This window comes from Strigops habroptila, chromosome 6, assembly GCF_004027225.2.
Source record: "Strigops habroptila isolate Jane chromosome 6, bStrHab1.2.pri, whole genome shotgun sequence".
Classification (NCBI taxonomy): Eukaryota; Metazoa; Chordata; class Aves; order Psittaciformes; family Psittacidae; genus Strigops; species Strigops habroptila.
In genome coordinates, this window is record NC_044282.2 from 23,299,683 (window position 1) to 23,314,121 (window position 14,439).

General features: G+C 36.4%; 1 protein-coding gene across 6 annotated transcripts in view; it reads left to right on the top strand.

The window, feature by feature from the left end:
- The window catches only part of EPHA7 (EPH receptor A7), a 167,999-nt gene that overhangs the window by 92,552 nt on the left and 61,008 nt on the right, over positions 1-14,439 (top strand). Inside the window, exon 6 of one of the 6 annotated variants that reach the window (XM_030490077.1) lies at positions 2,031-2,112. The exons of the other annotated variants lie outside the window; for them this stretch is intronic. Coding sequence (XP_030345937.1) covers positions 2,031-2,101 — 71 coding nt within the window. The 3' untranslated portion in view covers positions 2,102-2,112. Of the gene's footprint in view, positions 1-2,030; positions 2,113-14,439 lie in introns of those variants that run through there. 6 annotated transcript variants of the gene reach the window in all.

Here is a 14,439-nt window from a genome sequence, read left to right on the forward strand (position 1 = left end):
AAATCTTTTTTTATTTTTTTAGTGCACTGTTTAACCCTTGCACTTCAGCTTTGTCCCATAAGTAAACATAATTGTACTTGTCGTCTTCTGTCCATGTTAATTTTAGCTGGGTATACAATTATTGCCACTGTTTTGGAGCTCTGAGGTATGATCTCAGCTACTTCTTAGTCTAAGTTCTCCAGCTAAAATACTTGCTCCTTCCAAAATGCAGACAAGTTCCATTCCAGAAATGGAAAAACAGTATATGTCATAAGCTTCCTCATTTTTTCTTCCTTTATTCTTGCTTAGTTTTCAAAGGGAGAGAGAATCCCTCTCAGTTTGAGAGAAAGCTAAAGAAAGGCAAAAACAAATTAGTAATAATAATGAGAAATAAACAAAGCCCTGGAATGGGTGTCAAGTAAGTCTTGTTACCAGATAGTTCGCAAGAGACTAAAGAAAGGAATCGTAGCAGAATGGGCGGTCCCTAGCTGGCAGAGGAAACCAGGGCTTGCCAGGGGAAATAGTTTTCCAGGTGGAAGATAGTACATGTGCCTTAAGGGTCACTTTCAAATAAATTTAACCTTCAGATAACACAATCAACTTACATTTGGTATGACATATGACATAATAGAAAAGACAAATTTAAGGAATGCCTCTCTTAAAGTATTCTGTTTCCTCTAACACAAAACTAAAATAAACTCAATATATCTATATTCTTACAAGGAGGATCTTAAATGTTCCATGGGTTTTTTCCCCCCTTCCCAGCATCAGAGTAGTATATTCAATAGATTTTTTTTTCTATGCTTTCTAATTCTTTTCTTCATTTAAAGTCTATTTACTCCATAGATAATTTTTATTGGTCATCACAGCAAAATAACTTTACTCCCAATGATATCTTGAGAACATTATGCTCAAATATCAGAGGGCTCCAGTCATAATAAGGACATTTTTTTTCTGATATGCAACCATCCATCCTTACACAAATATAGCAATTTAAGGGATGGAACAACATGATTGCTTCTTCAAATGTTTGCATTATGTGCAGCTTTTTAAACTAATAGTGCAAAAATTTTTAACAATTTTGGTTTTGGTGTAGTATCTGAACCTGCACTATGAGATGGGAGACTTAAGTGTTCTTATTTTGTAGAATAGGTTTGTGGAGGAAGACAAGAAACACACACTTTCTGCTGCAGAGGAGTTACACATTTCATGAAGTACCACAAAGAGCTGTCACTTTTTCTATTCAATAATTTGAACTTTGTAAGTGTCTCTGCGTTGTCCTATTCACATTTCTTGTAATTCAGAAACCTTGTCTGGGATGTTGCAGCTGTGACCAATCCCTGTTTCCTGAGGCTAAAGAGGGAATGACAGTCACAGTCAAGAGAAGTTCAGAAAATTTTTATTTCATTCCTTATAACATTCTGGAGACATTGAGGAGGAAATGTGAATAGTTAATTAGAAGTGAATAACCAGATCTGTGTGTTTAGTTAGTTTGGCTTGTGACTCATGTCTGCTGTGTGCAAACTCATCTTGGGAGAGGTGAACTGGTATTTTAATAGTTGGGCTTTTTCCTGTGAGAATCACAGAACAAAGGAATTTGACAGTTGAATTCCTTCTTGAATATCTTCCATTCCCCTCAAGAAGAAAGATGAGAGAATTTAAAGATTGATCTGAATCTTTAAATGAACTCAGTCAAGCAGTTCTCAGGGGTGGTAGCCCTGTTATCTCTAGACAGAGTCTTCTTACATGCCATGTATACTGAATTAATAAAACGATAGCCCGCTACTTCAGGAATGTTCCTGTGTCTGTACTTATTCCCTTCTGAGTCTGAATGTCATTTATTACTTTTGGTTTCTTCAGCTTACTCAGAATAAAAACCTGTAAGATGAAGACTGCAGAAGGGAAATTTCACATTATAAAAATTTGTGCTGTTGATTTAATAAAACTAGCTGGGTACAATATTTTAACTATTGAATTAAACTGAAAATATTACTGACTAATAATCATGGGGCCTTATTATGATCTCAGCATTTTGTTTCATCTCTTGTCAGGGACAGAGAATGTCATGCTGCCAGAACCTATTGGCTACCCCATGGCACAGAGGTCGGCCCTTCAGGTCTGATTAGAGCTTGTGAAAAGCTAATACTCTCAAAACTACCAGTCATATCCTCCAGCAGTTTGTCATGAGAACTTAGACAACACATTCCACATTTTCTTAAAGGATATTTTCAAACCATATTTAAACTATTGTGCTTTATGTGATTCCACATCTAAAAAAATCTGCATAGTCAAGGAAAAGGAAATGAGAATTCATTTGATCACACATTTGTGGAGTGTAAATCAAGGAATCACAAAGGCATGCTTAAGGTACAATACTAACCCCTAAGATTTTGTGGCATGGATCTGTTCTTACAATTAATAATTACGCTGATGACATATGTTGTATACATCCATTGCAGCTATTACAAAAGGAACTGTCTTAGTGTAACTTCAACTGAGAGCCTGATCAAAATAAGTTTGATTAAAACCAAGACAACTCTTTATAAGCCTCAGTGGTTTAAGACCAGGTTTGGGTTTGTTTTTGTTTTTGGTTTGGTTTGGTTTGGTTTGGTTTTTTGTGGTGGTGGGTTTGTGTCTTTAAATATATTGAAATAGTTATTGTGCCTTTTTTCAGGTAAATGATTGATTCACAGTAGCTCAGAATCTTATGTATCCAGAGTCATATCAGGGTGAATTTGGCTATAAAGTATCGCTTATTCCTGGAAGCAGAAGTAGCAAATCACTGATTCAACAATTTCTGTAATAGTTTGTATTAGAATCAGCATTTCAGCAAAGTAACAAGGTTTATTAATTAAAAACGATGGTTTGGAGTTTATTTATTTTTTTGTTCATTTATTTTTTGCCCACATTAATCTGGGAGAGATGGTAAGTGTAAATCATCTTTCTCTTTGTGTATTCACTCTCAGTTCATTTGTTGAAATACAGAGCTAAAGACGCTTTTTGGAGCAGCTCATACTTTAGCATATAGAAAATTTTCTGAAATGAAAGATTTTAAAAATGCAGCCTCTTTCAGGAGGCAGAGAGGGAAAGAATCTTGCTAGATATTCATCTTTTTAAAGAATTACTGAATGATTTATGAAGTATCATTCAAACTGATTTTATTGTTGATGCTGCAGCAGATCACATCCTGAATTTATTGCAGATTGGGCTAGATTAATCTGCAGGTCAGCATTTCCCAGCTACAAGCTTTGCTGATTCCATTCCATTCCATTCTCTCTTCTTTCATCTCTCTTCCCCCTCTTCCATTGCCACTTTCCCTTCCTCTTTCCTTTCCCCCCCCATTTTTTTTTTTTTCCCTTCAGCTTCAAAACAAAGTGGATTAATTTTTATTTAATTCAAAGAGGTAATGGAAGTCCCATTTTTCTTTCTAAAGCTTCCTGGTAAAAAAAGGGCAGTGCTTGGAGTTTCTTTGGGTTTAATCAAAGGTCTCACACTTGCCAGAGCAGGAGATGAAGAGAGTATGTAAGTTCAGTTCAGTGAGCTATTGAGAAATAGGTTGCAGTTTTCAGGAGCAATAAAGATTTAGTGTGGGTAGATCCTGAGATGAAGCTTTGAGTTATCATATGACATATCACTCATTAGTGATTAAGCCTCAAAAGGTTCAAAACAGTTCCCATTTCATGGAAGATAGAGAATATATTGTATACTTGCACCCCTTTAACTTGCTTTGTATATTCAATCTTGTTTTCCTGTCTCTGTTTTAAAACAATATCTTTAGAAAGCTTCTTTCTCACTCTGTCTCTTTATGCTGTGCGAAATGAGCTCCTACTCCCCCCAAAACATCCTTTTCAACTTTCATAAGGAAAAATGCTGAAATTTAAGATCTGTGAAAAGGTTTTCAACATTTTCATATGAATACAAAGAATTTCATCCTCTTAAAAAAAGTATTCTCCTTCCCATCTGTCAAAGTGAATAAACATGCTTTCCAGAAAACATATACTTGATGGTAGTCACCAGAAAACTAGTAAGAAACTATGTGTGTGTTTTTAGAGCAGTAATTGTACAGTGTTTGCTAGAGTTGACTAGCATGACATTTCATTTGCACTTATAATCTGGACGTGCCTAGTAAAACTTAATAAAGCTTACACATTTAATGTTACTGCAGATATTTTATTTTTGATATCTTGACACATGCAGGTTTTCTTCTGTCTTGCTTGTAATATCAGAAGCTTACAGGAATCTTGAAAATTTATCATATTTGAAGTGTTTAAGTAATGTGAGGACACTACAATGCATTTGTATTGTAAAAAAACTCCTTGTTTTTTTGTTGCAGGTTTTTTTTTTTGTGTGTGTGTGTATGTGGTGTTTTGGGTTTTTTTTTTTTTTTTTTTTTTTGTTGGATTTTGTTTTGGGGTTTTTTTGGTTTGGGTTTTTTCTGGTTGGGTTTTTTTTTTCCCACAATGTTGTGCTGTACCTTATATGTAATCTTGGAGTAAGGAAGTAGAAGTGATCATTTAATGTGCTCTGTGTTCCCATGCAAACAACTGTATTCTGGTCTAAGAGCACACATACCTTCGATAAGTGTACTACTAGAAGAAGGCAGGGAACAGGAGCATGACCCAGTTGGCAGCCCAAGATCTGGGTCTCCTGTTCCTGCCTCTCTGTTAGAACATGGAGGCAGCGAGACCACTGAACTGCTGCATGCTCAGAAGGCTGACTTAGCATTCCCCTTCTTCCTTGTGCTCCTTTTTATCACCTGTTTATGCTACTGAGTCAAAAGAAAGTATTTGCACAGAAGTTTTGGCAGATACAAAAATCCAAATCTTTAACCCCATCCTTAAAGCCTGGAAGGAGAGAGGGAGATGTTGAGCCACAGTGCTCCTTAGGAGGACTGCTGGGCTATTTCCAGGTTTCTCTTTGTTTAAGACTATGTTGACATTCGAAATCTAGCTAATGTGAGTAGAATTCATAAACCGACACCACGCAGTGCTTCCCTTGTTAAGGGTTAATTACTGTGTGTCTTTCCTTGTACCATAGTATGGACTTGTGTTTGCTGTAAAATAACCTCTCCTTTCAACAGCTCTGCTGATGAGAAAGTAAAGCTCATTAGCTAACAAATGCTATCATTTTTACTTGTGATTTACATTGTTTCATATAATTTTACATAGACTCGACTCGAGGGACCTTGACACGCTTGTGAGGTGGGCCGATGCCAACCTTATGAAGTTTAACCAAGGCAAGTGCAAGGTCCTACATCTGGGTCGGGGCAACCTCAGGCACTGCTACAGGCTGGGCAGAGAAGAGATTCAGAGCAGCCCTGCAGAGAAGGACTTGGGGGTATTGGTCAATGAGAAACTGAACACGAGCCGGCAGTGTGCGCTTGCAGCCCAGAAAGCCAACCGTATCCTGGGCTGCATCAAAAGAAGCGTGGCCAGCAGGTCGAAGGAGGTGATCCTGCCCCTCTACTCTGCTCTTGTGAGACCCCACTTGGAGTACTGCATACAGTTCTGGTGTCCTCAACATAAAAAGGACATGGAGCTGTTGGAGCGAGTCCAGAGGAGGGCCACAAGGATGATAAGAGGGCTGGAGTGCCTCCCACATGAAGACAGGCTGAGAGAGTTGGGGCTGTTCAGCCTGGAGAAGAGAAGGCTGCGTGGTGACCTCATAGCAGCCTTCCAGTATCTGAAGGGGGTCTACAAGGATGCTGGGGAGTGACTCTTCCTTAGGGACTGTAGTGGTAGGACAAGGGGTAATGGGTTCAAACTTAAACAGAGGAAGTTTAGATTAGATATAAGGAAGAAGTTCTTTACAGTGAGGGTGGTGAAGCACTGGAATGGGTTGCCCAGGGAGGTTGTGGAAGCTCCATCCCTGGCGGTGTTCAAGGCCAGGTTGGACAGAGCCTTGAGCCACATGGTTTAGGGCAAGGTGTCCCTGCCCATGGCAGGGGGGTTGGAACTAGATGATCTTAAGGTCCTTTCCAACCCTTACGATTCTATGATTCTATGATTCTATGACTCATTTTCAAGTGTAACTAGATCCAGTTATTGAAAATTTATGTTTATTTTTAATATTTCTTTTAAAAAAACTTACGGTAATTTATTTTTTCCTTTTCTGTACCCTCTGTACTAAGAAGAAAGGTTTTCTTTCTGTACCTAATTGCTGTACTTAATTTACAATTAATTATGACCATGGATGTATATACTCCTCAAATGACAGAAGTTTAAATCACTTGTTGCTGCAGGATCAATGCCAAGCATCTGCAATAAAACTGGTTTTATGAAGTCAAAGCTGCCTTAAACATGGTTAGTTTCATGATAATCCTAGCCTAGATATGGGTACAGATAGAACCAAGAAAGAGCAAAGTCTATTAGGCTTATAGTTGATTAAGCATTTCCATTCCATCTCTTAATTTTTGCCTAAAATTTCTCATGCTGATGGGATTTCTGGGTTTTTGCTTAGTAGTTTGGGGAAGAAGAAAACTGGACTTTTGAAATTAAATATTTATCTTTTGTACTAAGTGAAAAGTGAAAGAGTGGAATGTTTTTTTCATGACTTACTTATATAGGCATATTTATTTGAACCACATTTGCAGCAAAGTAACCAAGAAGAGTGAGTTGAAATTTTGGCAAAGAAATAATGATTATTGCTTCAGTTTTGGTCTGGCATAATCATAAGTCTTTGGATGGTACACATTTTGTATGCACCTTTTATGGAGGTCTGCCTTACTGAATGTTATGTAGATGTTCACAAACATTGATGTTGATGAATTCTGGCAAACAGAGGACAATGGAAAATTTTGAATATTGCACGCGTGTTACCATGTCCTTTATCTTGTTTATATAATATTAAAACACACTTTAGGAACTACCAGAAACAATCATTACTGTAACTGAAATTGCTATTCCATTGCTGTTGCCATTGCCATGCACTACGGGTAATATCGCTGCCTAGGTATACCACTATGTATTGATTATTAATGGTAGAATAAGAAAGGGAATTGTGCCAGTACATTATAAATATGCAGAGAAATGGAATATGAGTCCTTGTAGCATACTCGTGATACACAGTTTTGGAAAGCATGCCTTTATTGGAACTAGTTTTAAATGATTCTTTATACAATCATAGAATCATAGAATAGTTAGGGCTGGAAACAACCTTAAGGTCATCTAGTTCCAACCCCCCTGCAATGGGCAGGGACACCTCACACTAAACCACGTCACCCAAGGCTCTGTCCAGCCTGGCCTTGAACACCGCCAGGGATGGAGCATTTCACAACTTCCTTGGTCAACACATTCTCACTACCCTCACAGTAAAGAACTTCTTCCTTATATCTAATTTTAACTTCCTCTGTTTAAGTTTGAACCTGCTCTTTGCTGCTCCATTTTAATATTTGTCTAGATATTTTTATGCTTTTTCTGCTTGTAACCCATCTTCTCCCGGTTCACTGTTCAAAGAATCTTTACTCCAAAACCCGTGATAAAACTCATTACACTGAACATTATTCGTGATGTCACAAATCAACTTTACGATTTTTCTGCAGGACTGAGTCCCGCTAACCAAGATGGAAATAGAGGTAGCCTATCTTGTTTCATACAGCTATTTCTGATAGAGGAAGAGAATGACAAGGAGTGATGTACAAAGCAAGGGAAAGTAGATATAATTCTGTTATTTTTTGCTATAAATATGCCTTATTAAATCCATGGAATTGCAGAATTGTTCACCTTATTTTTGGAAGTATACTTAAAATTATGTCTCATCTGCAGGGCCATATAAAACTTTGCTGCCAAACGAGCTGAAAGACTGTCATTATCGGGGGGTTTTTTGCATGGTTTTTTTTTTTTTCCTTTCTTTTAGAATAGTGTTGAAAGGCTCCCATCAGACTTCAGACTGACTACATTAGTCATTAGATACATATATAAAAATGGGTTCTCTAACCCAAAAAGCTTTTACTTTAAGTAACAATGGCATGCTTTGCCAAGGACAAGGTGAAATGCTAATGTCCTGTTTACCACTCACTCCAGCGTAATGCATGGTGAAGTAGAAAAATGTCCTTACTCTGAAGGACAGCTTTATGATTCTCATTTCTGAAACTTTCAGAGTAATTAGGACATATTCATTTATTATGCCAATTTACAATGGTTCCATCTGGAAAACAATACAGATTCTTCAAATTTCTTTCCCCCATTTTAGATGAAAATCTTTATCTTCTGGTTCAACACACATTTCCCATGTCTTCTTGCTTCAACCTCTGTCACTTTTTTTTTCTATTAGGCATGACAGAGAAAACATTGCACATCTTTTGAGCTTTAGATTAGGAAAAGCAGTCAAAAGTTAGTTGAGTGTCTGCAGGTTTATTTGAGGTGGATTAGATGTATGTCTTATGTGCAATTTCTGGGACTTGGAAAACTTTAATCCAGCACATTTTTGTGATGTAGATTAGTTAAAATATCAGTTCTCTGGAAGACTGATGAAATATAGACATTTAACCAGACTTCAGTTTAATAACCTTACAGTAAAAAACGGAAAAAATATATTTGTCCTTTCTAAACAAGTCATTATGCTAGTCATTTTTTATTGTTGTGGGGTTTTTTTTGAGGAAGCAGTTCTAATATTAGAAATAGTTCTAATATTAGAAATAGTTCTAATATTAAAATGGTAGAAAAAAGTATTCTCATGATAATGAAAACTTTGATGAAAACATATATTGCAAAGGAATGAATGGTAGTCTTGCTTTTGGTTTGGTTTTGTTTGGGATTTTTCTTGGAGGGGGAGCTAAACCAAAATAAATTAATATATAAATAAAACAAATAAATGATTAATAGAGATTTTTGTCAATGTATTTGTAACTACGTTGCTCATTCCTAGATTCTAAAGATGTATTATTCATTACATATGTAAGTATTACATCTTCGAAGCTATATTATATAGACAATAATATATATTAGAATAGATATTCATTGCTATATGACTATCTTTTGTAATACTGATTTATTTTAGTATTATGAATCATTGGACTTACATTAGCACAGAGTTTTCAGATAATACCCTAGCATTTCAGTGTATGTATATGTAACAGATGCTTGCCTCATTAACAAAACACACTGGGGTACTGAGGTTTATGTTATATTACTGTTTGGTGGTTTGGTTTTTTTAGTTTTATTCATATTTTAATGAAGACAGAAGGATCTTATGTGTAACATCAGAACATGTGAACCTAAATTTTGGTCTGAATTAGTCATTGAAGGAAATTCTATAAGAGTGAGCTTAGTTTTTTTCACTGTGCAGAAAAAAGAAACAGTTTACAGGTGTAATACATAAATAGAAATTACAGCATTCTCTGACACTCTAGTGATTTGTGCCAACTAAAAAGCAAACAAACCTTATATCCTCACAGCAAAGGTCTATACTAAAAAAAAAAAACCACCAAACAAATAAAGAGCTGAAAAAATATCCCCTAAGTTATCAGTTTTAAATTTGAATTATGGCAGCCACTTTTTCTTCTGCCTCAGAAAGTCTCTTCTTTCAGGTGGCTGGATCTGAAGAGCAAGATTCATTTTTGGTGAATAAGGAGAGTTGTAATGATGGTAACTAAGGGAAAGTAGTTCATACACAGCTGTGATATGTAAGTGTCAGGCCATCTCACCCACCCACTTGCTGATTCCTGAGATACTCCAGCTCCTTATGCTCACTGTCCGCTCATTCTTTCCACTATAGAATAATTGTCACAGGCAGTACTAGTAGTTGCTAAACATGGCATAAGTTTTCTCTGCAATGAAGAACTTGCAGTGATTTTACTATGTAAAAGGAAGTAGCAAGAATAAATGGGTGTAATTAATAAGTAAACCCTGAGCATTTAATATTCAGCATTGTGTAAGCTAAAATCATACAGGCAGTAAATGTTAGAATGACGTTTCTGAGACAGGTTCCTTTGAGTGGCAGGGGCATTTTGTCTTTGAGCTGTGTCTAAGTAAGTCCTAGATACGCAGAGGAGAGAACTATTTGGAAGAGATAGATATACAGCTAGCTCATGATCTTGTTTTCCTGCATTTTGGTAGCGTATGTCACTAGATCAATGTTTACATTTGAACAGACTCAGTTTCTAGCAGGAATAGTACTGTGAATTGAATGGCCTGAATTCTCCTCTCACCTTGTTTTAGAAGGCGATACTACCATTTCCAGATTTAAGACTGGAGAAAGAAAGGAAATAAAGAAAAAAGGAATTAAACACTGTTAAATGCAGTCTGAAATACCTTTTTGTTAGGTTTTTGTTCAGTATTTTGTTTTGCTTTGGTTTATCCCACACGCTAAGTTTGCTGACCTTTGTGGCAAGCTTTGGCCAACTGAGATTGGAATTGCACAGTAGATCAAAAAATTGCTTCTCTGGACTCATCTGAGATAATATATAGGTGTAGGTTCAGTCACATACACTTTCTAGATAAGGGCTTAGGCCTAGTTTTAATCTTTTTCAGTTTAGCACCTAACCAGAAGTCTGTATGGTAATGATAAAGGGTTGGGTTTTTTTTAAATTCTCGTGAATCCAACAGCAAGACATAGAAATGTTAGATCAGAATGTGTCTTTACTCTAAGGAGTCTTGAAGCTAAAATTGCATGATGATGAACCTGGGTTTTCTGGTCCTAAGTCACCATCAGAGAATGAGGCATCCAGACACCTTCCAGTCACTGGTGCAGATCCTAATGCTTGAGATATTTCAGTTCCTTAAGCTCAATTTTAGATGGAGGTCTATAACATCTAAGAAAATTGTATTTCTGTTAGTACTGAAGTTTTTTGCTTCCAGTACTTTTTTAAAATCAACAGGCTTCAAACATAATGTTTCACAAAACATTTTAAGAAATGTTAATAATACGTATTTTAAGTGGAATTTTGACTATGAAAATAGAGATCATTAAATGAGAACCTATTTAATATACATTAATGCTTGCTGTGGTAGCACCTGGTTACTATAAAACCTGTGTTGCAAAACTCAGGCTTGCCTTCGCATGGGCATATTACAATTTTATTTTTTTTTTTTTTGTCAGGGAAACAGTGTAGGGATTTATTTAATTACCGGCATCACTTTGGTGGGTTACGTTTGTTCATTTATTTTGTGATACTTATTTTTGGTGGGTTAGGGGATGGTAATTATCCCAGCAAATTCAGTTCACTATTTCTCTCAAATAAAGGAACATTAAAATGAAAAATTTCAGTGTTTTCCCTAGAACGTCTCCATGTAATCAGAGATGTCTATCTAGCTCAAGAAAGAATAGTAGTATCTCATGATACAAAGATTCATTAATCGTCAAAAATCAATGCCCTAGCAATATAAAAGTCCAACAGCATTTATAAATGTGTTGCCACTGCCTCAATAAAGGTGTGATAATTAGAGGATCATCAGTTTAACACTTTTTTGTTTCTTTTATATCATTAACGCACAAGCCATTTGTAGTATTGATTTTTTCTGGTGAGCAGAATTATTTAACTGGTGAGCAGTTAAAACAAAGCAAGTGTATTAGCTTCTATTCAAGGCTGATGTTCCAATGAATCAGGCCAGAAAATAAATAAACCAACCAAACAAAAAACGTGCGAGGTGATATATGTTTAATGAAAACCTATAGCACTACCTTCATTGTATGGAGAGTTTGAGTTAAAAAAACATATCCTGACATACATAGGTGAGGTTATTGTTTACCTCAGGGCTAAGAAAGAACGCAAATAGTAGAATAAACTTAGAAAGTTAAAAAGAAAGATGGAAACACCAAGTCAGTAAATAGAAGTATATGTCTAAGAAATAATTTTACAGACTGCATTAAATAAACCAATTTTAAGGCTGGCAATTTCAAAGGAATTACCCTGAAAAAAACAAATCTTTTTAGAATTTGGAAAAAAAAAAAAAAAGTGAAAAAAATACATTTAAGTTTTATTTAGGAGAAAACTGCATTTGAATACTGTGACAAAAGAGAGGAAGAAAAAGAATGAGGACAGAAATTAATTCATTAAGATCTCTCTTTCTTATTTTTTCTTTCCTTCCTTCCTTCCTTCCTTCCTTCCTTCCTTCCTTCCTTCCTTCCTTCCTTCCTTCCTTCCTTCCTTCCTTCCTGCCTGCCTGCCTGCCTGCCTGCCTGCCTGCCTGCCTGCCTGCCTGCCTGCTTTCCTCTGTGATTTAACACAAGGCTGTATGATTCCGGTGATTAAAAGACATAATTTCTCTCAAGTGGTACACACCACCTACCTTCCAGTCCCTTGAAGGATACATGCTAGTAGTGTAGATGCTATCTGCTGCCTAGATTTTAGGTCATTGTTCCAAAACTGAAATGGATGGAGGGGGGTACCATGTCCTATTTATTATTTTAAAGTGCATTTATCACTTGCAACTAAAAGGATGAAAGATAATTATAGGATGGAAAAAAGAACACAGTTTAGACAATCTGTCTTCAAACATACTTCTCTCTTAAACCACTCAACACCGCCAGTAAGTACATCCCTGTTTTACTTATGTATCATTTAATCCTCTTCTTCATCTGCTGTGGGCAGACATCACAGAGTAAAGTCCTCTGTGGTAAAATTTTCTGTAGTAAGTAAAAGTTTCAGTTAGGTAAGTTTCAGTTAAGTTGCAGTTAAGTGAAGGTTTTCTATAGTAATATCAGAGGAGACCTAGAAGTATAATTTCCTGATACTGCTTTAAACTATATGTACAGTATGTGGGTCACCTCATACCCATTTTTCTAGTGGCTTGTAAAGCCTCCCGTACAATGCCTCTATTTTGCTATATTTAAGAAGTTTGTCTTTTCCATGCTCTTTTTTTCTTCTACAGTAGAGAAACTTAAAATCTTTGTTCCCATTTCATATAGCAAATTCTGTCAAATTTAGGTTTCATTAAGTTCTACCATTTTGTTATTCAATCTGCACAACTTTATTTAACCCCTTGAGTGACATTAAATGCATGAAACATAATGTACATGGTAGTTGACTCAGTGCTAGAAACACTTTCTTTTTACTTTTCAATAGAGAAAAAACAAGAGAAGGTGGAATGAAGACAGGAAGTCTATGAAGAAGAAAATTCAGGGCAATCTCATCAGGCATTCATAGCAAAAATATAATAGCATAGTGGGTATATAGAAGGAAGGCTGACCTTTCTTCTTCTCTTGTCTGCTTTATTCTGGAAAGATTCAACTTCCATTCAGAAAAGACTGTGGCTCTATCCAGGAAAGGTTGGTGCAGGCCAGGGGGCATTTCTGAACATCGAATTCATAAATTTGCTTCTTTTGGAATGATTCTCTTCCAAAGTCCTGATTCCTGGCAAGAGAGTTTGCTGTGGAGACAAAAGAAAGAAGGGAGATTTACTCTCAGTCCCAGAACAACTGGGGCAAAGGGTGCTGTTTAAGCAAAAACAACATTCCTGCAAAACTGCCACTATCTGGATAACCAGTGACAATCTGGAAATCTGTATGGAGCAAATGGCGATACTGTTGATCCACCTTTCAGTCTGCTGATTAGTAGCTTAATTAAGAGGGTAGTGTGTTCCATTTACTATAACCCGAGTGTTGCAGTGCCAAGTTATAAACTGCCGGTGATTAGACAGCTTAAAAATAATACCACTGTTGTTTGGTGGTTTGTTTTTTTTTTAAGAAACCATTAGGTGCTCCTGTGGCCATTTTATTTTTATTTGTATTTTCTGCCTTTGAGCTTTATTCTTTTAGATGTACCATTAAAAATTAGTCACCTGTTAGTGCTGAAGGCTTTAGGTACTTAGATGATTCTTTGAAAAGAACTGAAGAACACCTGCAATGTCTTAAGGTAATAACTGTCAAAACTGTCAGAGGCAAAAGTAACAAGCAAAAATATTTGCAACAAAAGAAAGAAGACAGCCGTTGGAAGGGGAAGCAAAATATATTTATAAAGCAGGTTGTAAAAGCGGTTAATGCTAAACATGTGATGTTTATGCCAATAGAATGAGTCAGATGTGCTTCAGGTGAAATACTGTATTTTGAGCTGCCTAATGTCACCAGCGCCTGCAGGGACAGTTTGCTAACTCCACATGAACACACAGCCAGCTCTTCAAAGTAATTTTCATTATGCAACAGCGGAGCTTTAAAGACGTCCTCCCGTATTGATCTTGGTTTTGCATGATTCAACTTGTTAAGAACAAGATAAAGTTCCTCTGATAAACATTGATATTCTATAGGTAAGAAGAACGTCTTTAGTCTAACATTTTTATTGTCATTGTTTGTATCTGTGCAGACAGCTTAACCTGCTCTGAGACTCTGGTAAGTCATTAAAATGGCTTTTTTTTTCTCCCCAACAGTTAAGCTTCCTTTAAACTCTAGCCAACTGCTTGCACTTCTGACCTTACGGAGGTACTGAGACAGTAGTCAAGACCAGTCATGGCACTTCACTTGCTGTTATACAGTCAGGGCTGGTCCAGAATTCTTCTAGATTTTGCTTTTTTCATGTTAATGTCAATG